We start from the raw sequence: 21,244 nt of genomic DNA, 5'->3' as shown, positions 1-21,244 counted from the left end.
AGCAGTACAAGACCATAATGTCTTATGCAATATCAGCAGGGTAGCAAATTCAGTCCTGCGGATTGTCCTGTGCCTGGGCATTATGGAGAGGCAGAACTGATCATAAGAGAAATCTCCGTTTTTCCCTTTGCTCTTATTTGCTTTTTGGGGAGGGGAAGGGTTGTGATCGAGGCGTGTGATGCACGGGTTTATTTTTGACTCTCTTTTGTTTGCCATGCAATCATCAAGTAGATAAGTGACTAGGACAAGTACAGTTTTGTTGCTGGTAATCTGTGAATTCCTCAGAAACTATTGTCATGACTTTCTATTTTAAATCCAGAGTGCTGCATTAGCACAGCCACATTTTACTTGGCTGGCAGATGCTTTCTGCACACAAAAGAAGCAGCAGCTCAAGCTCATGGCATGGCCAACTCTAAAAGGGAGAAAGCTCAACCCATCCCTGCCTAACTCGCTGTGCTGAAAAGGTGCTAATGACATTTGCTCAAGGAGAGTAAGAATTTTTTGAAAAACAACCAAGGTATGAGGGAAGAAGAGTTGTCAGTAGTGATTCATGCAATAAATACGGACGTTGAAAGTATGTCCCCGAGGAAGAGGGTGGTGTGTGGCAGAGCCTATGACCTTTGCTTGGGACGACTGATGGGATTTTTCTTCTTTTTTTAATAGCACTTTTGCTGGAGATAAACTAGGAGGAAAAAAAAAAAACAGGGCTCTAGTCTAATTCTGTTACTCTCGTTCTTCATGCCCTTAGGCACGTTGCATTTCCATGCTGAGTGCCAGTATATCAGAAATACAGCACGATATACTGCTTACCCGTGTTTAAGAGCCAGGGGTGGAATTACTTCTCTACCAGAGATAGGCTTATGCCATAGCACCAATTCTAATGGTGTGTCTAGAGCAGCTCTGGTCATGGGAATAAGTTGTCCTCTTCTGCCAAATGTGACCAGAACACAACTAGTGGGAGCAGCACAGAGGGAGAGGTCTTCTAACCATATTTCCMCTTTCTCTTGGGCTTCACCACCACRTGTGTCGCTCATGCATTTTGTTTTAAGAGGCAGGAGTTGTTCCAAAGCCTATATAACATTCCTCTGAGATGTTGTGTATATTAATATTTGAAACTCATAATAAATTTCAGGTGATTTTTCTTAAGTTGCCTTTGGACCTTTAATTATTTTTCACTCCAAGCAAAGTAAAACTCTATTAAAGCACTAATAAAAACATTTCTGTTTCTGTTTTTTAACTTCAATAAGACCACCATGGAAAACATTCCACTCTTGCAATAAGCATAAATCATTTCAGAATTCGCATATTTTTTATTTTTTTTTTCTTTCAATGACTGCCTAAGTAGTATAATGATTCAGATAAGAGTAGTTGACTGAGCAGCTTCAATGAGTAGTTACTCTTGATGTGAAATCAGAATAATACCATGACTTGCAGGGGGTTTGTCCCAATGTGGATTTATACMCAGATCTTTGCTTTGGATCTGAAGAATCTCGAAACTCAAATCCATTAAAACCAGAGAGCTTTGCAGTGGAGAACAGTACCCCTGGGAGGAGGTGCAGAACCTGAAGCTCAGCTCATTTGGGTGCAAATCCAGGAGCACCTGAGCGTGTTTGGGCTTGGCTTGCATTGGATTTGACGTGGGGCCAGGTGTAAAGATCATAAGGGTGGGTGAATTGCTTTATGAAAACCATTGCACAGCTCATTGAGTGTCAAACTCACCGTATCGCCAGTCTGATACCTCTGCCCTGCTTAAATCTTATGATGAGGATGGAGATGGCGCCTGTGCTTTGTGTTTGCCATAAATACTTGACTGAGGCTCTTTTCAAGAGTAATTCTGCAATTACAGACCATGATGTCATCCCGAGAGGAGCTGTCAGCTAGACTGTATATTTTAATGGTTTCTGTGAAATTAGCAATATCAGGAAGTTGAATTTTAATTTACAGAACCGCTACAAAATCAGCAGTTCTTTTATACAGTCTGAAGCTTTATCCTCTGCAGCACGTCTGAAAAATTGATGGTCTTGCCCAGGGTTTGTTTCCAGGTGGGACGCGGGAGGCAGCCCGTCCTCTTTGCCCTTCCTTTCTGCTTGGGCCGACAGCAGCTGGATAACGGGACAGGCCTGGATGGTGGGAAGGAAGATGTAGGGATGGTGTCTCACGTCCGAGCTGATTTCCAGGTGCCCGCTGGTCAGTGCCAGGACACTCTTGCCCAAGCAGTTCCTGCTGGGCAGAGGGGAAGCTTCAGAAASTTGAGTGGTGCAAATAGTTAACAACTATTAAGGATATGTTTGAGAAAGCATCAATTCGAATTCAAATATCAGAAGAACTTGGGTTCTTGAGGAGGCAAGTGTTAATTCTAGACGTTGCCAAGCATAGGTGCTGATCCAAGCATGCTCAAGTCGATGAAAAGCCTCTTTTTGGCTTCACTGAGCTTTGAATTAAGGCCACAGCATATTTGATAAACTAAAAAAGGTACAGCAAGCCTTTGGCATTAACTACTGCCTGATGACAATGGGTTCTGATGGGATTAGATAAGTATGTTCTGCAGAAAAGATTTGCTACAAGCAGAAAGAACAGAATGCTTCCTGATTTTCTTYGATATTTGTTACTCTTAATCTGATATAGGATTGGAAAACATTTTTACAAGCCACAATTGTTTTCCTATCATGTGGTTTTTTTGGCAAGATTCAGATTATGATGAAACTTATTGCCACATACAATAAAAGGCAGTCACTGCCTCCAAGGTGAAAAAAGAGCTACTGCCTTCATTGTACCTCCAGCACCAGTCTCTTGGTACTAGAGATGCATGAAATATTTGAACGTGCTGAAATGCAGTTGTTTTTATTTTTATTAAGAGTTTTTTTTTTCCCAGAACATAAAGTGGCAATGACATGGAAACACTTGTTAGATAAAATTTTCTAGACTGTTTTCTGATCAGTTTTCTGTTTAAAATTCGTTTCATGCATGTAGCTTGGAGGCAGTGTTATAAATATAACGTATATTTTTAAGTGCATGTGGTGTGTCCTGCCCATTAGGCACGGCGATACCTCCTTGCAGTGATGCACAAGTGCAGCAACAGCTCTTCCCGTGCCCATCTAAACACGCAGAGGAATCGAGCGACCTGCCAGAGGCCGTAATGGAAGAACTGAGGGGAAAAAAAAGGATATTTTTTATTTCAAAAAAACATATGGCTGCAGCCACAACGTGGAGGCTTCTTGCATGGAGACCAGCACTTCTGTGGCACCCGGAGGAGGGTTTTTCTTATGATGGTTTTGCAGCATCCTCCTGGAGCGCTGGGTTGATGTGGGACAGCCGGAGCCCTCAGGTTCAGCTAAGCTCAGCGCAGGCGAGGCAGCCCTGCAAAATGAAGCCGAGCCTTGCAAATAGTGCTGAGGAAACAAGAAAAGACTCAGTGTCCTCGCAGGCCTGGCCGTGAAGCTGCCTCCTGAGCGAACAGCCCCTGCTTCCAGTATTGCGGCGCTCCCAGTTTCGGGGTGCTTTGATCCACCTGTCCATCGCCGTGAAGCACGCCAGATTTAATCAGGGGCTGCCAGGGAGGGCTGATTCCAATACTGGCCTCCAGAAATGAGCTGTCCATCAAGGATGAGCTTTAATCCCTTCCCCTTGCGGCGCCTTCAGCCCCGCTCTGCAGCTGAGCGGGTCCTGGCTGGGCCGCAGAAGAGCCAGGCACCCCCAAAGGCCCCGGGAGAGCCCCTGGGGCTGCTCCCCGTCCCTCGGGCTCCGTGGAATGTCTGATCCCATTGGCATTTCTGAGCCGCACGAGGGGAGAGATCTCCCCTTTGATACGGAGCTTCTACAAGCGCGGCTCCCCAAGGCCTGCGGAGCCTTTGTGCGAGCAGATTCTGGGATTAAACCTCTCCCTATTGTGGTTGGAATGGGAAYGCTGAGGACAAGGGTTACTTTCCATACCTAATTTCAAGTTATTCTAGCTGTGGATGTCAGATAAAATAGTCAATGACTGGCAGGATGATAGAATATGGTTTAATTTCAGATTTACTATCTGCCAACACATGCCATTCAATCAGATAAACACGGGATTCAAGCTGTCATCACAATATCTTATGCATACTTAAAAATAGAGCACTTTTTCACACACCGAGAAGAAATCAAACAGGTTTTTATATAGGAAGTATACAGTCGGGGTGCTAGGRAAGTTTGAAATAGCCTGCCATTTCTAGAGAGATGCCCTATCTTTAAATGAAGGAATTATATTAGGAGAGGGAAGAATTCTCAGGAGTGCACAAGTTTTATCATTGTCAACTGCACAGAATAAATAAAAATCAAGCAAACATCTTAAAAAGCTGAAATGCATAAACTGTGGAAAATACTCCTAGTGTTTACAGCAGGGAATGTGGGAGTCACGTAGAGGGAGAGGCGACTCAGAAGGTCTCTGCATGTTCATCTAGTTCCTCCTCTGGTTCCTAAGTTCTTGCCCTTGCCRTTCTGGCTGTCCTAGATCTCTGCCCATCACCCTAGGGCTTGAATATCTGCTCCTCTTAGGAGGTGGAGCTGGAAGGTGACACTCTAGGACAGCACAAGCACCATCCTAAAGCAGCTTTTGCAGCAAATATAATTTTAAGCATTCACAGTCTAAAGCCTCTGTCYTGCAAGAACCTCGGTGAAAACGCTGTTCTAGGTGAGACGTGGCTTTCTAAATGCTTGCCAGCCTGGTGCTGTACGTTATAAATATGTGGGTGCACAACAGAGCATGCCTTTTTGGCCCACATTCTTAGCTGCTTTCTGGGGTTGCTCTTCCCAGCCCAGCTGGTTTCTTGGCTCGCTCTCCTTCCCCTCGCCCTTCCACCGGGCTGCTCCAAAAGGAGCCTGGCCTGAGCTCTGCAGCCTTGTGGTGCCTTTGAAGCCAAGACTGGTACTTCGCTTTGAAGAGCAGCTCTAGCAAAAAGGCGATGATTTCTAGCGAAGATAAGGGAAAGAAAGTTACTTTTCCTTTGCAAGCATTCCTCCTGCAGCTGCCCTTGCTCACGGGGAGGCTGTTGCTCTTTGCAGTAAGCGCCAAGTCTCTGCTGCAACGCACCAGCCTAGCGCCCACGGAGACCTGAGCAAGGTGCTGCACTGGCTCTTGCCTCGACTTCATCCCTTCCTGCTTAAGCTCTCCCGCACTTTGGAGAGGAGCCTGATTTCCAGGTTGTGGGTACCTCGGGACGGCTCTCATCACGGCTCCCTGCTCCACTCTGGCCGCAGAAGCGTTTTGTGCTGGCCTATGCACACACATAAAATAAAGCAGTAACAAGGCTGGGGAAAAATCTTAGTGACTGTTTTCTCAATCCTAAAGGTGTCTTTGGAATTCTGTTTCTTTTTGTTTTGTTAGGGTGGGTTTTTTTGTTGGTTTTTTTTTTTTTTTGGCTCTTTCAGAGAAGGCTTTCACATATAGTGACGTCCCAAACCATTTATTTGAAGTCATTGGTGGGTGGCACGTACATTAGGGTTGTGGTTTCGTTGATGTGATCAGCCTGACTGAGTAGATGGCAGATTAAATGTTTTATTTACCCCATGTGCTACCTGTCATCTAATCAGCCTTTGTTTTTGCTGCATTGCTCGTTATATTATGGTAAGAGTAAGTGGGTTCATGTAAATTAAAACCGCATGAAGCCTTTTAGAGACATTTTGAAATACTAAATGGTTTTGCAAAAAGGTTTCTCGGACAGGGATTGGAAAAAGAGCTCCTTGCTTACCCATTTACTCCTTTGTATGCTTATTAGAAACCCCCCCGTGTGACTCTCTCATCAAACATTGCATCCAGGTGCTCATCTCAAATGCCAAGAGATGCTTATACCGTGCTCAAGAGCAGTTTGCATAAACAGGAGGCAGTTCACAAAGACTATGGTTGTGAGCTGCGATTGCAAATGCTATTGTGTAAATTACAACACAGATACCCAATAAAATGACTTCTTCTGATGTTTGCCACTTTCTCGGGGCGTGAAGGAGTGTTGGGTTTAAAGTTTTGTTGCTGTTAATAAAAATTATTGACATTGCAGTGGTTTCACTGTGAATAATCTTCTTTCTTACAGGTGGATCGTGTCATCTTCTGCGTCTTTTTGGAGGTGGACTACAAAATTTTCAAGAAGAAAATGAGCAAGTTCTTCCCTCTAGGTAGGTACAGCAATCAAGTGCCAGCTGTTTTTAATAAATGGTGTAGCAGAAAGTTATCAGTCTTTGGCATTCTTTTCTTTTTCCTTCTGTAAGCCAAGGAGTAAAATGTCAACTTTCCCTAAAGTTCAGCTGATCCTGGAAAAAGAGGTGCATTTCTGCACACCAGTAAAGCTGCCTGTGATGCTCCTCTTTGCAAAATGAAGGCCTGCATTTCCACGCTGAGCACAGCTAGTTTGCGCCGTCGCTGCTGGTGTGTGGGGCTGGGTGAAAGCAGAAAATGATTCGCACTAATGTGCGCGTCGCTCCTGGCRTGCATCGCTTTTCCATGCACTCCATGCCTGCTTTTCTCCCTCATTAATGATGCCGGTAGGGTTTCTCTGGGTCTGAGAAGAGACCGCAGGGGTTAGAGCCCAACTGTGTCTGAATGGGAACTTTAAACTTGAGCTGTCCCTGTGCAAGCATGAATCAGAGGAAAGATGGCTCTCGCCGGAGCGCCGGGGAAATGTTACCCATTCATCTTGTGTTTCGCACAGGAGGTTACTTCTTGCAGTGTAAGAAAATCTGGTACATAGCAAATTTGTTTGCCAGCCCTTCCCTCCCCGCCTATATCTGTGATTTATTTTTATCATGTTTATCATTAGAAATCTGTTTGCTCTTTCCTTTTTTTTATGAACTCTCACCCTCTCCTCCTGTTTTATGTTGTTTTCTGTGACATCAGTTGTACTCTGTCTGATAGGATGTGGATTTTAGTGTTTTCTTTTATTGCCCGTTTCTAAAATCCGTGTCACCCGAGYGCTTCCCACACTGTCTGTGTCTCTTCCAGAAAGAGCCTCGGAGTAAGTAGCAAGCAGACCTTCCCTGCGTGCCGAGTCTCCATTCCTTCTATGGGACCACCTTGTCACAGTGGCCACACTGTTTTTTCCTTCACTTTGGTGGTCCCTATGGCAATTGCAATGTCTCATCTCACGAGAAAGCCTTTTTGCAGGCAACTTGCTGCCCTTCACGTTGCGCTGCTTGGCAATTGAGATGTTAAAGACACGTTGAATAATTCAGCTAGCACAGACTGTGCCCAACCATGATATTTTGGTCTGGAGCACGTTGAATGTGCTCTTCAGAGGCTGCATTAGTGTCTCATCCATTCATTGCATCACTTTTTGGCAATGCAACCCAGCGCGCAGGACAAAGTGGTGGTACTCGACCTTCTGCTGCTGACTCTGCCCCTGCCCTGCAGATTAACAGAGAGCAAGTTGCTGTATCAGTTTGTCAACAATATTTAATATTTCCCTTCTTCATTAAAGACTTTGAAATCACAGGTAAAAGCTTGGCATTGTTATTTTAAGTGTAAAACCCACTTAGGTTTGAATTCTGAAAGACTAAAAGGTGCTTTGCAAATGAACTGTGGCAAAGCCCAAGGAGAAAGGCGAGGAAGAGGGGAAGGTTATCTCTTGTYGATCTGTCAAGGCCTGGTGTTATTGAAGGGCTGCCTACAGAACATCTGTGGCGTTGGGTATCACGCTGTACAAAGGCTTTTAGTTGCAATTTGCCAGGTTGTGTGCTAGGGTTTTTCTTATCCATAGGAAGCTCTGCAGATTTTTTTGCATGAAGTAAAACCAGCAATTTGTTAACATGACCATAGAGAGCTGGTGGTAGTTGGTGTCCTCTGAAGCAACAGCAGCATTCAGTTGTTTGCAGGAGGGTGACCGTGCAAAAGCTGACCCTCTCGTTATGCTGGAGGCTTTCCAGGCAGTGTGTGTGATTTTTTTAAGTTCTCCCTATCCTCAGATACAGGTTTCTGAAAGTTTTTTGGTTCATTTTCAGAAGTGTGATTACTGTCGTTTTCTCATGTCTAATGATTCTGAATACCAATTTTGATATACCTTAATGGCTGTCATTTCCAGAAGGACTTGAACACCCACTGGCTGCTAAGCTGGAGCTTCACAGTGAACCAGCCTATCATCTAAAATTGTAACTGCAAGTCAGTGAAGGAGTTCTTGTGGTTAAGTCAGTTTAGAAGACCTGATTTTCAAGTCTTGGGTCACCATAGRCATTGGCTTGACCTTAGATGAGTTGCTTAGGTCTTTAGCCTGCAAGGAGAGAGGGGGAAGATAGAAAAGAAAGAGRTGACCTCCCCAAATGCCCCTCTGTTGATGTTCCTGGAGAAGGAATCAGAATCCAGGTCTGTCTCTCCTGGAAGAGCACCCTATTACTTGACTAATATATTTCAGTAATTTTGGACTTTTGGACTGGCTTTTCTTGCGYTCTGGAATTGGCACTTTTTTGCAGATACCATCAGTTTGATAGAAGGGTCAATAACTGACCCCACACTGAATTGGTTTGGCCTAATGACTTGAATATGAGCTCCTGGTGGTGTGGACTTGAATGGTTACAGGTGAATAAAGATATGGTGAATAAAGATTCACATAAACGGTGAATCTTTCCCAGCATTGCCCTCAACCGAGACTTTGTTGGAGATTGCTGAAAGAGCTTGTGCTTGCTTTTTGTTTGTTCCTCTTTTTCATGTGTTGCCATCTGCATTTAACTCTTGTGCAAGAGACTCTGACTACTTCTCTGTAGACACTCCTATGGTGAGAATTTTTTTTTTTTTTTTATCTCTACTAGGCTGGTTTCTTGCACAAAGGACTTAGTCAACATGGTTCTCTGTCAAGGAATTAGCAACTGTCTCTGCTTCTGATACTTATTTAGATCCTGGAAGGAGTAGACATTCTTTTTTTTCTAATGAATCTATTAGTGTAGTTAAATGAAAGTCTTTAAGAAGAGGTTTACTGTGAGTTCAAATTGATAGGATGCTCGCTGAACATTCACAATAACTCACAATACTTCTTTAAGCTTAGAGGAAAAAATGCTGAGGCATTTTTAAATATGCATCTTGCGTTCAGAAGCATTACGAAATATATCTACTTTAACAAATGTGGGCAAAAATGCTTAGAAAGAAGGATATATTCATGGGGTTATATACATAAATAGTTATTACTTTAAACTTGGTGCATTAATAAATCCAAAAAGACATCCAAGTGCTTGAGCTAGTCAAGTGATAATGAAATGAGGCTAGAGTTACACCTCAGTGCATTAGAGTAAGTGGAATATAGATATAGGGAAATAGTTCCATTAGTTGAACATATTATTAAAGCTATTTTACAAGTGGAATGGCAAAGAAATTAGTTCTGTAATATTACTGATATTAAGACAACTGCCAAGAGCCTTGTCATTCGCAGACTTTAAATATATAGGGGAAGAGGCTGGCTGCTAAGTAATTTCATAAGGTAGGAGTACGGTGTAGTCATTCGGTAGCAGAGCAGTTGTCACCGACTCAGCATTTCTGGTGTCACCTCAGCAGCCCCGAGTCTTCCCCAAAGCTCAGCCCAAGCCACTGTGCTCAGCGGGGAGCTCTGCATCAGCTTGGCCTCTGGCTCAAAACCCATCCCCACGGAGGTCCAGAAAAGCCCCGCTCTGTGTCGCGTCCCACGCAGAATTATCTGCTGAGCCCTGGGCTTTGCTGGGAAGTTCTTGTGTGGGGAAAATGCACAAGGGAAGGAGAGATGGTTTCTGCAGAACAATCCTCTCTACTTACAAGCATCGCTCATATATTGGATGAGAGAAGCAATGATTTTTCTTTTCTTTTAAACAATTGCATCCTGTCTCCTGCTGGAGTGAAATAGCCCAAATATTCTCCCTGCAGCTATACTGTGAAATCGTCTCTCTGGTTGCTTGAAAAGAATGCCTTGCTAGATAGCTTTTGGGCGAATAAAATATCCTTGCAATTCTGCCTTGGATGCATAACTCTTGCCCACAATCATTGAATTCATTGCTACCAGTGTTACGAATAAGCTTTCTGGGAAAAGAGCTGATATTTGCATGTTTTATTGTTGTTGGTTTTGTTTCCTAGGGGAATTCATGGTTTCTTCTAATAGAATTCTGCACAGAATCTAGATTCTAGGCTGAATTTCCATTGCTGAATATATATTTATAAGGCCTATCAAAATAGTATAAAAACATTCTTTGAAAAGCTAAATTTATCAACATTTATTTTATGGTGATATTTCTAGAATGCTATTTTAGTGAAATTAAGCACATTTTGTAAACGATTGCCAACTGGAGGCAAAGACACCATATTTTTCTCCTTTGTACTTCGTATACCTAGCTGCTTAATATCTCAGATAGATAACCTTGTAGGAACCTTTGGCAAATGCTTATTTTTCATGGTGACTGTTGTATGTTATGAAAGCTTTATCTTAAATTGTAATGCTTAAAGTATTTCTAAATCTACCACCTGTTATCAGTGGATTGTAGAAGAGAATCATTTTTCTGAAAATGCTGCTTAGGCAAAAATAATGTCATAAAGGTTGCATACTACAAAGCTTCAATATTCTAAGTTATATTATATTCTTCCTGATTTAAACAGAGTAACAAAACGACTTCACTAGAGCATCACTAAAGTGTTAGAGAGTGGAGAGGTTTGTACTTCATTAGACCAATTGATAGGTGGAAGATGCAAGCTTTTAGATTCCATGTCCTTTCAYAGCTAAATGAAAGGATGCAGAGCACGAAAGCTTGTTCATTTTTTTTCTTTTTGAACCATATCCGTTGGTGTTAAGAAAAATGGAGAGAGAGAAATTGCTTCTTCCTGCAAAACTTTCTCTCTCCTTTATCTTCAGGTTATGACATTTAGTACATTTTCTGCTTTTATCCTGGTTGACAAAAACGTTGTCCTCCCTCTGGAAAGCACATGGATAAGAGCTACTCTCTTACTATTAATCCTCCTGTTGCTGCAGGAGGATGCACAGCTTCCTAGTTGTGCGCAAATGTATTGCAATTGCAGAGGAAATTCAATGTGGAGAGACCTACCAGGCTTGGAATCAAACTGGAAATTGTCTAATAAGCTGAACGAAGGGCTTTGTATTAAAAAGGCAGAGCCCTGCACTAATACGTGAGTCAACTCCTAAGCAGAGACTGTAATTTCTGGACTGGTCTTGCGAGGCATCACCCTCTCCATTTAATATGACAGACCTCACTGGGACTGAAGGAGTCCTTGGTATGAGCGAAAGAATCATAATTTAGCCCTTAACAAGTAATCCTGTATCAAATGGGTAATTTGTTTGACAAATTTAGCCTCTCTATTTGCATTCGCAATGTTCAGGAGCAGATTCGTCATGTTCATTTGTCACCTGAATGTATTCCACAAAATATTTTTCATGGGCTTTATTTTACTGTGTGGATAGATGCCAAGTGGTTTACTGGAAGTGCCCGATATCCTTTAATTGAAACCTCAGGCGTGTAGCAATTCGTCTCCTAAGTCATATGGTGGTGGCTCTGGTCTCCGTGTCTTCACTGCTTCCCTTGACAAAGCTTTTGAGGCAGTGCTGAGTGAACCGACAAAAATCTGGACAAAAATCTTTGTCCACATGCATCCTGTGAATAAGCGGAGGTGGCTGGAGCTGGGCAGGAGCAAAAGGCAGAGCTGGAGGGACTGGTGGTAGTGGCAGYAGGTCAGGACATGGCAGTAGGCTTTGGTCCAAGCTCCAGGGTGATCTGTTGCAGCAGATCTCCAGAAACTCGGGGACTTTTGCTGGAAGGAGGGAGATAATGGCTGCTGCCGTGATCCCTACAGCTGCTGATGAAGAACATGCTGATGTTCATTTTAGGAGACCCAGGTGACTCTCTTGCTTCTCTACCTTGTAAAACTTCYGAGTTGTCACTGGGATATCTCCCCTGGCTCTTGTGTCTATGCAGGGACGAGCGCGTGGCTTCACATCTCCCACTTTTCCAGACTATATATTGACCCTTCAAGAGCATCCAGGGTGGTGGTCTCTGTTTATGCTTTCAACCCCCTSTCCTGGTATGCAGTCCCTGCTCGTTCTGGGAATCCTTCCTCCACCATCCTCCTTGTCCTTCCTTCCACGTGTGCTGGGGCGCTGCAGTTCTGAGGGCAGTGACTGGTTTCCACGCCAGCGGTTTTGGAACCAGTTCCAATTTTCCCACCGCAGGGAATTTCTTCTTGTTGAGGCAGGGATGAGCAAGGTGGCCCGAAGGCGCCGGTGGTTTTGGGGAGGCGGTRTCAGACTGACAGCAGCCTCCCGTGGGTGGGAGATGCGACAGACTCCAGAGGAGGTGTTAGAAACATGCTCTGCACCCCCCAAAGCTGTCTGTACCGTGGAGGATGTCATCCTCAGAGGACTTGTGCGAGGCTCTGGATGCTATTCAGAATGGCCAGGAAGCTGCGCAGTCCTGCTGTCCACCCTGATGGTTCCTTGTCCCTCAGGAGCGTGAACTTCTGAGGAAACACCATCTACTTGGGGAACTGAGAGAAGCCTGGTCACCAGCATAGGACGCTGGCTTTGCTCTGGATGTCTTATCTAGCACCTGCACATGCCAATGAAGTGCACTGTGCTGGGTAGAAATTGTCCTCCATCCATAAGCCACAATGTTTAAAACATCTGTGCATTTCAAAGTATTGCTTACCACATAAAATCTCAGCTAACTGGAAGTTAGGGGCACTCATAAAATTGTGAATTGAATTTTTGTCTCATTTTTTTTTTTTTGTCTTCATCTGCCCTGATTGTGCCTGTCCTGACACACATGGATTTTCTTTCTTGGCCTCTTTGGCCAATGTCTCCATCCTGATGGTCTGTAGCACAGAAGGAACAAGAAGCAGCTCAAGAGCTGTGGTTTGGAGGCAGAGCATATGACAGCCTAGCATCTTAAGAGGCAGACAAGGATAGTTCCCGAGCTCCTTCCAACATTGCAGTGGGTTTCCAGTACCCAAGAAAAAGTCAGTGGAGAGTTTCCTGCTTTCATTTCAGTCTTCACGAAACCTCCTGGTACGATCCCTTCAGAGCTGTGTTCTGACTGTGTGCTTAACAGTTTGGCCTTGTGTTGGCTGCTGTTCATTTCCTCGGGCTTCTTGCTCAGATCACTTGGCACATGGATGTGGACTGGCTCCACATCCCCAGGCTCTCAGCACTTGCAATGAGCTGTTGTGGTGGCCCTCCCCCTTAAGGGTTAAGAAGAGGATTAACCAGACCAAGAGAGGGCTGATCCAGGTGACTGTTAATCACCATAGCCTAAGCGTAGCCTTAGGCACCGGAGGAAGCCTGCAGGGGAAGGGAGATGTATTGCTGCTCTGTGCCATACCCATCCCGAGCGTTCGCTCCTGCAGGCTGCTGTGCCTAGCCCCAGGAAATGAGCAAACACAAGGGTTTTACATCTTTTGGGCATCTTTTAATGGGATCTTCTCATCCTGCTGCATCCCACGCAGAGCATTCTAGGTGTCATGTCATCCTCAAAAATACCCTGTCCTCTCCGGTCACCGATGCAGAGGAACTTCAYGTGCCCCAGTGCTTCTAATTGCAAAGGATGCAATTAAATTCTTCCCTGTGCCCTTCAATTGCCTCTGTCTTAGGTGACTGATGAGGTGTTGTTAGGAGCCTCYATTTAGAAATGTATCACTGCATAGAAAATGTACCATTTCCTGTACAACTGCCACACCAGCATAAATGAAGGTGTGGAACCACTTTAGTATGCATTTGTGTAAATAAAGCTCTGCGGTTTTCACTCTTCCTGCAAACAGAGGAAAGTAAAGATGTTTTGAAATGGATTCTTTCTTAGAAATAATGCATATTTTCTCATTGTGAGCCCCAYTGCTTTTCTGTAAGGCGCAAGCATCTGGGAAATAGAAATCCAAGTCTGATCCTGGCTATGAGCAGCATTTCCTGGTGGGCACAGTCCAGTTCCATTGCAAATGGAATGGAAGCTACTGCACAGCCTCTACATGCAGCTGAAGCTCATAAGGGTCTGTGTATTTTACTGCAGATTGAGTGATAGGATGCATGAAAGAAGCCATCTGTGTGGTGACACCAAAATAAAAAAAAAAAAAAAAGGTGGGGGAAAAAAAAGGTAACATAACTTCTTAGGAGTCTGGTGCTAAGGATTTCTATTTGATAGGGCTTCAAAAGCTACAAACACATTTTACATTCAGTGAGACTCTGGTGTTGTGGGACTGGTGTAGCTAAGCAACGCAGGAAGGAAAACTGCACCGATGCTGCAGTAGGGCCAGGAGGAAGGCTGTTTACCAGTGGAAATTTCTGATAATGAAAACAGACTGAGCAAAATGCAATCCAACTCGCTTAGCATCAGGTGGGTTTTATACAGTGCCTGTTGCTCTGCATACAAGACTTTGGCATACAAATATCCAGAACAAAATAGAAAAAAAGGAAATCTTTTTCTTCTTCTGTTTCCAATACTGAGCCAGAAGAATATGTTTTTCTTATTAAAAATCTTTTTATTTTAGCTTTTTTTTTCCTTTTTTTTTTTTCCATCTTCCTATCATGAGCACTGGACATGATGGAAAGCTTCATAGAAAAGATACTTTTTACAGGTTAATATGAAAACAGTCGGGCCTGGGTTTAGTTGCTCTTCCCTGCCAGAGGTTTCCATATCTGCTTTCCTTCAGCTAAAACATTCTTTTTCAGTGCTATGGGTCAATCGGTTGTATTCKGCCAGTGGAGACTGAGTTGGAGGGATGAAAACAATCCAAAGGGCCAGTGAGCTCTGAGGGTATTGTCTTCATTAAGTTCTCCAGGGCATTTTTGTGTGTTTTGCTATACTACAAGAACATTGACTCTTTTAGGTTGAAGTGAAAAGACGGTGCACTGCTGTGAAGGTCCTGTTGGTTGGTAGCAGTAGTCCTACCCTATCAAGAACTGCTTTTCAGTTACTAAAGAAAGAAAATAGATGTAAGAATTGTGATTAATAAGTTCCCCGAGGTTGTTAAGATGATAGATGGTTGGRTGAAGCCTTGGGACAAAGACTGTTTGCCTGGGTACAGGCTGCAAAGCCTGTCAGGATTTTGGCTCAGTCCCATCGTGCTCACCCAACATCCTTCCAGSCAATATCCAATAGATTGGGTAGCGCTTCCAGGAAGGTTCAGAAGACTGATTAACACAGATGGGCTGGAAATATGGAAATGGCTGGAAATAAGGAAACATCTGGGGAGTGCTGAGGAAATGAATAAAAAGTGGAGGATGAGACAAGGAAGCTGAGGAAAGACAGAGGAAGGTGRGAAGGAGCCACAAGGCTGCTGGGAGCACTAGGTGGCCAGGAAGTGGGACATAAATACTGATTATAAAAAAAAAGAGTAGCCTCCCACAGCTTGGAGGTGACTCTTGTGTAAAAGCTCTTCTGTGCATGCCCTGAAGCTGGGGATAAAAGAATGTGTTTGCACAGGGTTGCCTCTGCACATGCCAGCACGAAGAACGGTACGAAGAGAAGTAGGAGCACGGTGGAGGAGGTGGTTTAATGGCCCTGGGGGTTAGCAGCAGGTCCGAGAACCTTCCACCTCTCTGTTCCGAGCATAAATCTAACACAGACTGATGGTTGTGGCCATCTGGTTTGTGCTTGCTTGTATGGAACAACTAATGAGACAGAGCAAGAACTTGACCGGAGAGGCAAAAGATAAAAACCCAAGCAGGTATATGACCAAAAAGGCATCCTTGCCAGGCTCAGCAGGAGGAACCACAGTGCAATTACTCTGTTTCACAGAGCCTAGCAGGGAACGAGTGAGGGGGAATGGAAAAGGAAGAGATGCCCCTTGATGTATGTATCTACCAGCAAGCCCGTGACTTAAACAAATGTGTGTGCTCTGAGCAACTTGCAGCCACATGTAAAGCTCTGTGATCTTTAGTAATGTAATTACCCCAGATAATATGCGAGTTAGAGGGTAAGTTTCAATCACAGATTCAGATTAACTGTCAACTCTAAATTATTTTATACTCGACTGGACAGTGTTCTCTCATATATCAGCCATATAGGACCTTAATTTTATAGACTGTAGTCCAATTATTAACTGGAAAATTTTACACTCTTAACCATGTGATGCTTTTGGAGTAAGTGGTCTCCTCACATCCCAGGCTTTCCGAATAATGATGGGAGTGTTTTGAGGTAGGCTACCCCTTCCAGAGGACCACAAGCAGTTGTGCTTTTGCTACTGGCTGCCAGMTGTGTCCTTCTTCTTCCAACAAGTCTTATGTAGAGTTTCCAAAATTCAGGGGTTTAATGGAGAAGCCATGTGGGCCATGGGCACACACGTGTGCACACCCATGCATGCATATCCACATTATCCTATTTGGAGAATTTTCTAAGAGCTCTTGTATAAGGCCAAGAGTTATTCAGGATCTGTGGGCTTCCAAGCATGTGAATTTGGGCATCTAGCAGTGACAGTATATCTTTATAGAAATGTTACTGGCACCACAAGAGATTCACTCCTGGTAACTCTTGCGGCCTTATTCAAATTTGCTTTGGGATTGGCAGAGTCGATGATAAGTATATTAAATTAGAGCAAACCTCTAGAAAGCTTCCTTTAGAAGGGAAAAGAACATGAAAAGGGAATGTGAAAAATAAATGTAGGTATTACAGACTTAATTTATAGCAATCTTGGCTTTGGTTTCCCCTTAGACTAAGCATGTAGAGCTTCAGGAAAATTTGTTTTTAATTGCTCATCTTCACAACAAGTAAATGAGAAACTGCTGTTAGTATCATACATTCTATGGGAAAATGAATACACTTTGGCTATAGACTTATAAAATACTATTTTTTTATCTAAAATAATTGGGTTTGGCATACAGCTTTGACAGCAAAACACGGTGTTTATCACTCCAGCCAGCCCTACCAAGGTCAGTGAAAGAGAGTGCTTTATATTTGATAGAGAAGCACTTCCACTGGATGCATTAATAGTGTGAGAACAAGAATTATGGACACATGGAATGGCCAGAGAGAGCTGTGTGCCAAAATGAAACTCATTCAGATATAGTCTGGGGTAGAATTTTCAAAAGCACCACAGTGACCTAGAGATCTTGTCACAGAAGCAGTTAGGAGTCCAGCCCTCAGTAGCAGAAATGATGCAAGGACTTTGCTGCCTTTCAGCGAGACTTAAGTTCCTTTTCCCAGAAAAACTACTCTTAATTCACAATTAGTTCACAAAAACAGTATTTGCCGTTTTATAATTATAGTGCATAATGACTTCACTGTTTTTTAATAGCATCAGATTTCTTGTCTCTGTCCATTATCAGCAGCTTAGAAGCTATTCTGTTGCTTTGGGAATTTCGTATTCCAAGTCACTTACTGAACTATAATTAAGAATGTGCACAGAAGACCAGGTGATGTATGTATGTTAAGATATTATATTATGCTGATTTAGATTAATATGATTTAGATTAATCTTAGATTAATATGAAGTTTTATCATGCTGGTTTCATTATAACTGCTTTCATGGGAAGAACATGTTATTGGAAACTAAGTTCTACATTAACCAAATACTTTCTGAATGGTTTGTTGAAAAATTTCAGTACTTCAGTTAAAAAATCTTGGCTCTGTTCAAGTCAGTGGCCCAATTCCCATTGGTTTCAACAATAGTTTTCATTCTCTTTTTGTATCCAATCTCCTGATGGGATACAAAATCATACTGTAGGAGTTGATGTGCCTTGTTGAACCCCAAGGCAGTTGTTTGCAGAGTAATGCAAAAGCAAGTCGAGTGTTCAGTGACTTGATTCAAACCTGATCCTTCATGCAGGACTAAAGGGCACTCCAGAGAAATGTAACCTCCTGTCATTTAGTGGCTCCTGAAACATGCTCTCCAGACCATGTTCTCCACGGTCTGCTCTCCAGACCATGTTTGAATGTGATAGGAGGAGGACAAGGATAGATGCAGATCCATCCTATGTTGTTTCACAGGTCACCAGGAATATTCACAAATTCATGATTTTAGTGCTTGTAGCTGCAGTGCAAATATAAATCCCAGTGAAGGTCTCTGCTACTAACAAAGAAATCCTTTCTTTTTCTGATTAAAAATAAATATTTTGGGCTCCAAATCTCCATGAAAGCAGGCCTTCAATACTCATAGTGTGTGTCACAGCATCTGGATCTCTTGATTTTACAATGTAAAGGTCTGATCATGTAGATCAGGACTTAAGTGTTATTGTTATTTTCCAATACAGTTGATCATGATGCTACAAGATCAACTTTTTATACCAAAGGGGGTTAAAATCTGCACAAASCCATGATTAAAACATGTTATGCTTTGAACAAAAGTTCTAGGCTGGCTACAGAAATTGCACGTGCTCAAATCCGTTTAAAAGAGAATAAATGGAGTATGTATGAGTTAGAAGTGTAGTTGTCATAAATTTGTATGATTAGTGAGTTCATGGTTAAGCTGAATGAGCAAGATGGTAATTAGAGCTAATCTTTTTTTTCAGCAAAACAGTTGGTGCTAAGAGATTCCTTTGTTACCACCAAGTAACTTTTTGCCAAAGGAACCTGCTTTATTAAGACCCAATGCATCTTAATAATCAAAAACCTTCAATTCTTGGCTAGCCTAAGTTTGGATTTAAACCGAAATCGTCTCTGGTAAATTTATAGTAGTTTTTTTAGTATAATTTTTCTGAATAACTACTACTATTAACATTTTCAGCTGTTCTCAGGAAACAAAGGACCCTGAACCTTGGCAACTTAACCAGGTTCCATTCTACTTTTAAAACAGAAAAAAAAAATGTGTTATAAAAGACAATACAGTCTGATTTTATGCAAGTCAGGACAGAATTTTGTTCTGTGTCTTTATTCCCTTCATTTCCTCTAATTTTAAACCCTTCTTCTCCCATCCACCTCCACATGTCATTATGAGATGTTCAATGGGAGGAGGTAACCTAAGAGATGAGCAATTTGAAGCATTGAATATTATATTTTATATGTTTTCTGCTAGCCTCATTAATCATTTTTTTTTTTTGACAGATGATGATAATGAAGAAGAAACTGAGATGCGTGAAGAGACAGGTGAGTAAATAATATTTTATGCTAAAACATATTGCTTCTGCTAAGCATCAGCCCAACAGAGAGTTCTTAAGACTAATTGCCCTGGTTGTAATGAGCAATGCCAATCATTCGTTGCTAACAGTTACCACAGTAACCATTTCTGATAACGAATTAGATTAAAATAGCTAAGACTAACTTTTTAATGTCAGCATCTGATATGAGCCCCTGAGTTTCTTTTTATTAATAACTAACTTGAACATAAATGGGAAATAATTACAATTCTGTAGTGCCTTTGCCTTTAGAAAGGTGTGAACCTTGTAATTCTTGAGTCATTTGCAATTGTAATTAGTGACCATGACTTATGTGCAATGAATACATCAGCAAAACTTTCTAACAAACTGTTAAATATATTGAACTTCATGGACAGTGTTTCAGAAAGCTTTTTTCTTTTTTTTTTTTTTCCCCCTCTCTTCTCCTTTTTCTGGTCCTCCTAGTTTGCCTTTTAACACATGTTAATATGTTAAACAAATAGGGATAGTCCTAAAATAGATGGATAGAAGTGAGGGATGAGGGGAAAAAAAAGGAACAAGGAGAAGAAGGAGTGAGAAATAGATACGATGACAGTCATAAACCTGTTGGCTGGATGAAGCTCCTGGTTGTCACCTAGTCCCGTTTCCACCTTGAGGAGGGCCTGTCATTAACAGCAGACAATGTCTTGACAATGTCTTGTCTTGGCTTTCTTATTGAGCCTTGAAAAACCTCCAAGGATGGGGAACTCACAATCTCTTAGGTTACTTTCTCATGTGTTGCACTACTCATACAGTGAAAGTTTCCTAGTATCTGGTCTGAACCTCTTGAGGTACTTGTGGCATATACCTCATATTGTATCATCTGCCATCTACAGAGAAGAGTTTTGCTCAATCAGTACAACTCCTCTCCTCTACTTGTAGCCTGCCCTGGTTGTAGGATTCTCCCTCAACGTTCTCTTTACTAGGTTCAACCGGTTCAGCTCACTCAAATTTTTCCTGAAGCCTGTGTTTGCTATGCCTTTGACTTACGTTGATAGGCCTTTGCTGGGCCCTCTCCRGTTTCTGGACATCCCTCCTGAACAGGGCAGCGGAAAATGGGGAAYGGTATTCCATGTACAGCTTCACTAGTGCAGAGCAGAAAGGGAGAGTATCTTTCTTCACCCTGCTGACTACACTAAAATTTGCCTGATATGTAGCTTTCTTACTGCAATGTGGCTTGAACTCTATGTTGTATGCCTTGTGATTCCTAAAACTTCTTTAGGAGGGCTGCTGCTCAACCAGTTAGTTCCTAACCTGTAGTGATTGTTGCATAGGGTTATTCTACCCCAGAGACAGAAGTCAGCACTTCTCCTTGTTGCACTTCATGAGGTTTCTGGTGGYCCAGTCTTCCCGTTTCTCAGTTCCCTCTGGACTGCAACTCCTCTGTTCAGCATGTAAACCACCTCCCATAACTGAGTATCATCTGCAGGTTTTCTGAGAGTACGTTTAGTCTCTTCATACCAGTTGTTGGAGGTACTGAACACTATGGGCCCCACAAYTGACCATGAGATCTGATAGGAGAGCAACATGGAAAAAGGCAGAAATAGGCCAGCCAGCAAAGAGCAATTAAAGCTTTTGAATCAGCATGTTTGCTGGTTAAATTGGCAAGATTCTCCTAAAGACAAAAGAGATTATGATGATTTACGCAAGCAGTTAACTAGCCTGTGAAGTTCTTGAATAATGATTTATATGCACGGGTATGTAAACATGGATATACACAGGTAGATAACTGATGAGTTAGCGCAGTCTTTTATGGCTGACCTGGCATGTGGATGTCACTACCCGTGGTGTTTTTGCTGTCAGGGTTATTGAAGGATAGGAATTTAGAAATTTTAATTTTAATATGTGATTAATGTGATTGATATAGTTGCAGTTACACACATTAAAATAGAAAAATGAAGACTGCAACTATATGACAAACATTTGCTGAATATACAGTAGAATTTGCAGTATTCTTCTAGCATTTCCAATTTTGTTTTTTACAGTTATCATGGCATGTATATTTTTATAAATCCAATTACTTTGCATTCTTTTGGTGCTTTTGTGGAGATTATGCAAATTGCATTGTTTATTTTTTAAAGCCGTTTAAATTAAAATTCCAAGGAAGTATATTTTCTCTTAATACAGTCACTTCTCTCTTGCCTTGCATCCCTCACAGCTTCATTAATTTAGGTGAAAGCTACATAGCTGCTCTGGGAAATTATCCTTGAATTAAGTCATTTGAGGAC

The 21,244-nt window shown here is 42.4% G+C and overlaps 1 protein-coding gene across 1 annotated transcript in view; it reads left to right on the top strand.

Annotated features, from left to right (window-relative positions):
- The window catches only part of MACROD2 (MACRO domain containing 2), a 680,006-nt gene that overhangs the window by 627,790 nt on the left and 30,972 nt on the right, over positions 1 to 21,244 (top strand). Inside the window, exons 9-10 of the mRNA XM_026036601.1 lie at positions 6,051 to 6,132; positions 18,928 to 18,969. Coding sequence (XP_025892386.1) covers positions 6,051 to 6,132; positions 18,928 to 18,969 — 124 coding nt within the window. The remainder of the gene's footprint in view (positions 1 to 6,050; positions 6,133 to 18,927; positions 18,970 to 21,244) is intronic.

The sequence above is a fragment of the Nothoprocta perdicaria genome, unplaced genomic scaffold (genome assembly GCF_003342845.1).
Source record: "Nothoprocta perdicaria isolate Ctin4 unplaced genomic scaffold, notPer1 scaffold_181, whole genome shotgun sequence".
NCBI classification, from domain to species: Eukaryota; Metazoa; Chordata; class Aves; order Tinamiformes; family Tinamidae; genus Nothoprocta; species Nothoprocta perdicaria.
The sequence above is the reverse complement of the archived record's forward strand: the minus strand, read 5'-3'. Positions and strand labels throughout refer to the sequence as shown.